The sequence below is a fragment of the Triticum dicoccoides genome, chromosome 5A (genome assembly GCF_002162155.2).
Source record: "Triticum dicoccoides isolate Atlit2015 ecotype Zavitan chromosome 5A, WEW_v2.0, whole genome shotgun sequence".
NCBI lineage: Eukaryota > Viridiplantae > Streptophyta > Magnoliopsida > Poales > Poaceae > Triticum > Triticum dicoccoides.
This window is the reverse complement of record NC_041388.1, coordinates 551,578,674-551,582,839: the sequence shown is the minus strand read 5'-3', so window position 1 is coordinate 551,582,839 and position 4,166 is coordinate 551,578,674. Positions and strand designations below refer to the sequence as shown.

Genomic DNA, 4,166 nt, shown 5'->3' with positions numbered 1-4,166 from the left:
CAAATTTTCGTTTATACACATGGCAAAAAAATATTTTAGTTTCAAAGGCCTTTTTCTATGGTGCTAAAGCTGGGTCTTTTTTTGGCCTTTTTCTTCCTTGCCCGTGTTGTAGCGTAAAAAAAATTGACCTAGCGGAGAGGCTCTCGGTGAGTTGGTTTCGTTCGGGAGGATTAATCCCATCAAACAGAATAGTTCGCCCGGGCTGGGTTTTTCCATCGAACCAAGCGTTCACTCGCACGTCGTCTCCAGCTGACGATCCATATAAATACAGTAATTCATACGAATGTAAAAGGGAAAATAGTAAGCCAAACCAGCCTATTATTATCTGCTAGGAACTTCCCCGCAAAAAAATATATATATGGTAGTACTACAAGATTGATGAATGCAAAGAGAGAGGAAACAAATTTTTTAAGCTAAAAAAAACCGTGCAAGTTCACGTCTTCATTATTTTCTGTGCTCGTCGCGCGCGAGCATTTTCGTAGCAGTTGAGTTGGTCGCCCCGTGTTCACCTGAGACGTAGAAATCGGTGGTATCTTCTCACGATGTTCTTAGCGAGAGCCGCCGTCGTCGTCGGAGGCGGCGGCGGCGGCGGCATCGTCGGCCTTGAAGGCGGCGATGGCTGTGCCTGTGCCTGTGGCTGCTGCTGCTGCTCCCGGGCCTTCACCGACAAGTCCACCATCTTACGCATGGCGGGGGTCGCGTACCTCGCCCTCCCAACTATGACCGACGTGCGCTGCTGCGAGTGCGCGCTCATGCCGCACAGCAACGACGCGCGCCCCGACAGGTCGTACTCCCTCCGGTCCCCCACGCGCTCGCTCAGCTCGCCCAGCTCCGCCGCCAGCTCCGCGCACCCGGCGTCGCCGCTCGCGCCCAGCGGCGACTGCCTCAGCGCCATGCGCCGGCGGCTGAGCATCTCCGACGCCTCCGCGTGCTCGCCGCGCTCGGCCGCCGCCCGCGCCGCGGCGATGTCCTCCGCGGCCTGCACGCGGAGGCGCTCCCGCTCGACCTCCACGTCCGGCTCTGCCTCCGGCACCTCCACCGGCCTTTTCACCGCCACCTCCTCGCCTGCCACGTCGACCGACTGCCCGGTCGCCACGTCGCGGTATGTGCAGCTCACCTTCATCAGAGATGTCACGTCGTCCGTGGCACCGGCCGTGGGCACGTCGAGGAACAGCAGGAAGCGCCTTTCCTCGTCGGCGTATAGCTCGCCGACTTCCACCGCGGCGGCGCGCCCGTCAGCATCGACGCGGCTCTTGTAGCGTCCCGACTTGATGGACCGGACGCGAACGCCGGGGCAGACGCACTCGACGGCGACGCGCGCCTCCTGCACGGCGACCGAGAGAAGCCCGCCGATGCACTGCGCGAACGAGTCCTGGATGACTGCCTCGTTCTCGATGAAGGCGAAGGTGCCGCCGGTGGCCTCCGCGATGGTGTGCATCGCCGCCGAGTCGTGGTCGGTGCCAAAGCCGAACGTGTGGATCGGCGGCGAGGAACCGTCCCCCGTGCGGATCAGGGAAGGTGGCACGAGCACGCTGTAGTCGGTGGCCACGTCGTGATTGTAAAACCTTGAAGACAGCGTGTAGTTGTCTTGGCCGTCGGAGAGCAGGATGACGCCGGTAACGGCGTTCCTGTAGCGGCGGCCGTCGATCACCTTGGCGGCCTCGCGAAGGCCCTCCTTGATGTTCGTCCCGCCACCCGCGGCCAGGGACTCGACGGTGCGCTCGGTCGCGGCCCTCCCGGCGTCGGACATGCGCGTGAGGCGGGTGAGGCGGCGGGCGTCGCACGAGAAGGACACGAGGCTGAGGCGGTCGTGGGGGCCGAGCTTGTCGACGACGAAGCCCACGGCCTGCTTAAGAAGCGCCAGCTTGCGGCCGCCCATGCTCCCGCTGACGTCGAGCACCATGACGAGATCCAGGGGCGCGCGCGCCGCCTTGGCCGCAGAAAGAGCCAGCGCGGGCGCCTTGGCGTGCACGAGCACCGCGAAGCCGTCGCGGCTGGCGTACTTGGCGATGGCGGGGTATTCGCAGTGCGTCGTGATGGACATCACTCCGCCGCCGGCAGTCGTCTTCTCCGCGGCGACAGCTGCGGGCTGCGGCTCGAGCGGCTCGTCGTCGCGGAAGACGAGCTCCTGGGCGGGCGCCACGCCCGGCACGTCGCGCCACGGCGTGAAGCAGAGCGGGCAGGCGGTCTGGTGGTGGACGCAGCGGAGGTGGAAGCTGTGGGAGCACTCGGCCGTGAAGGTGGCGTGGCCGCGGCCCATGTCGCCATGACAGACGGCGCACCTCGTCTCCATGGGATTAATCATCCAAAGCTCTTGGATTCGCCTTCTTCTCCGATGGAAGTACAACTTTGTTCGTGCGTAGTAATGGATCTACAACAGCTGTGGGATTTGATTTAATATATAGCACCGAATCATGATTAATTAGTTGTAATCCCTAACTTTGTGCGTGCGTGCGTGTTTATTGGGATATAGAGATCATCAATAGCATCCTTGGCTTCGAGACCAAGCAAATCGGTTTTGGAAGATTATAAGATCTGTTGCATTTTATTTTTCGTTGCGAAAATGATCGGTTTTGGACCATACCGTTCCGTGGAAATATTTTGTTGATTGTTAGGAAATTAGACTAATTATGTTTAAGTTTAATTGATCTTGATTCTATAGGACTACTTTGTTGGAAAGTCAAACTCTTTTATGTTTGACCGTATTTATATAATAGTACATCAATATTTATGCTATCAAATTAGTAGCATTATATTTATGATAAAATATATTTTCATTATATACCTATTTGGTTTCACAAATATTAATATATGTTTGCACAAACTCGATCAAGCTTTGAAATAGTTTGATTCTTTAACCAAGTTGAAAGTACACTCTCTTAAGGGTGGAGGGAGTATGTGAAGATACCACAGTTCTTTACAACGAAGCCTTATGCCCTGATCCATCAAGTCTTCATGTGTTGCTTTGGAAATGAATGCATATAATGCTTGCTTAATTTAGGTTTATAGGTAAGATCTAAAACTGATCAATACTGTTTCTAATATCAGATTTGGGCATATAGATGGCTCTTAATTATATACAAACTTAAAAAATGGATGTACCGTAGTAGCATATGTTCAGGTTGGGGGTACTAATTATACCAAACAACATGCGTTTTCACATATGATTAATAATTAGGCGTGCATTGCACATGCACACTTACTAGTGTTAGGAAATTACAAATATTGGCGTGGGGAGGCTCACCACGTAACACGTGTAAACGGTTCGCTCTAACCCCCAGTCTAGCGAACGATCCAATCCCACTAACCCCTCTCTTCCTCCCCTCCATTCGCCCCACTAACCGCATTCGCTCATTCCTTCTCTCCCCCTTCTCGCTCTCTGCCCTGTAGCTTTGTCTTCGCCGATGATTCAAGCACGGTCAACCGCCGACATTGGGCTAGGGCTCAAAGTATGCTGCTCCGCGTGCGCACGATGGTGTTGTCAGGGTAGGGCTTCCAAGTTGTTAAAGTCGTCACGATGGGGAGGACCGTAGTGCTCGTCGGATTGAGGCGGTGGCGGCGGCGGCGAGCGTCGTGGCCACAGCCGCAAGAGTGCCATGGGCATTGGCGGGTTTCAATTTTTTTTTTTGCCTTTTTAGTGTTGTGAAGAATTTGTTCTTATGTGCGCAATTTTTAAAGCCAAAATTGCGTCAATGAGGGCGAATGCCAAATTAGCTATTTGAGACATATTGATCCCAACAGTTCTAGGGTCGTTCTTTTAGCTGATTTTGTTCTCTTGTTGGTCATTTTACCCCATGTTTTGCCACGTTTCCTTCTCTGCATAGCAGAGACTGGCCAGTGGTCTAGTTTGTGTGTGACGGAGATTATTGCCATGCTCTCCAAATTTTGTTGGTCTAGAGTTACCATGATCATATGTGGCTGATTGGGATTTTCTCATGGTCCACCGATATTGTTCCTATACATTCTGCCATGCCATGGTGTGTGTGCTCGAGGAACTCACCATGCTGTCGAGACCGGCTTTTCTACCGTGCACGGGAGGTACCGTGCTGGAACGTAGCAGAATTTTAAAATTTTTTACGCATCGCCAAGATCAATCTATGGAGTCATCTAGCAACGAGGGAGAGAGAAGTGCATCTACATACCCTTGTAGATCGCGCGCGGAAGCG

General features: G+C 53.9%; 1 protein-coding gene across 1 annotated transcript; it reads right to left on the bottom strand.

The window, feature by feature from the left end:
- Positions 1-505: 505 nt before the first annotated feature.
- LOC119299967 (E3 ubiquitin-protein ligase WAV3-like) lies at positions 506-2,260 on the bottom strand. The gene has a single exon (XM_037577070.1). The coding sequence runs from the start codon at positions 2,258-2,260 to the stop codon at positions 506-508; it is 1,755 nt and encodes a 584-aa protein (XP_037432967.1).
- Positions 2,261-4,166: the final 1,906 nt, after the last annotated feature.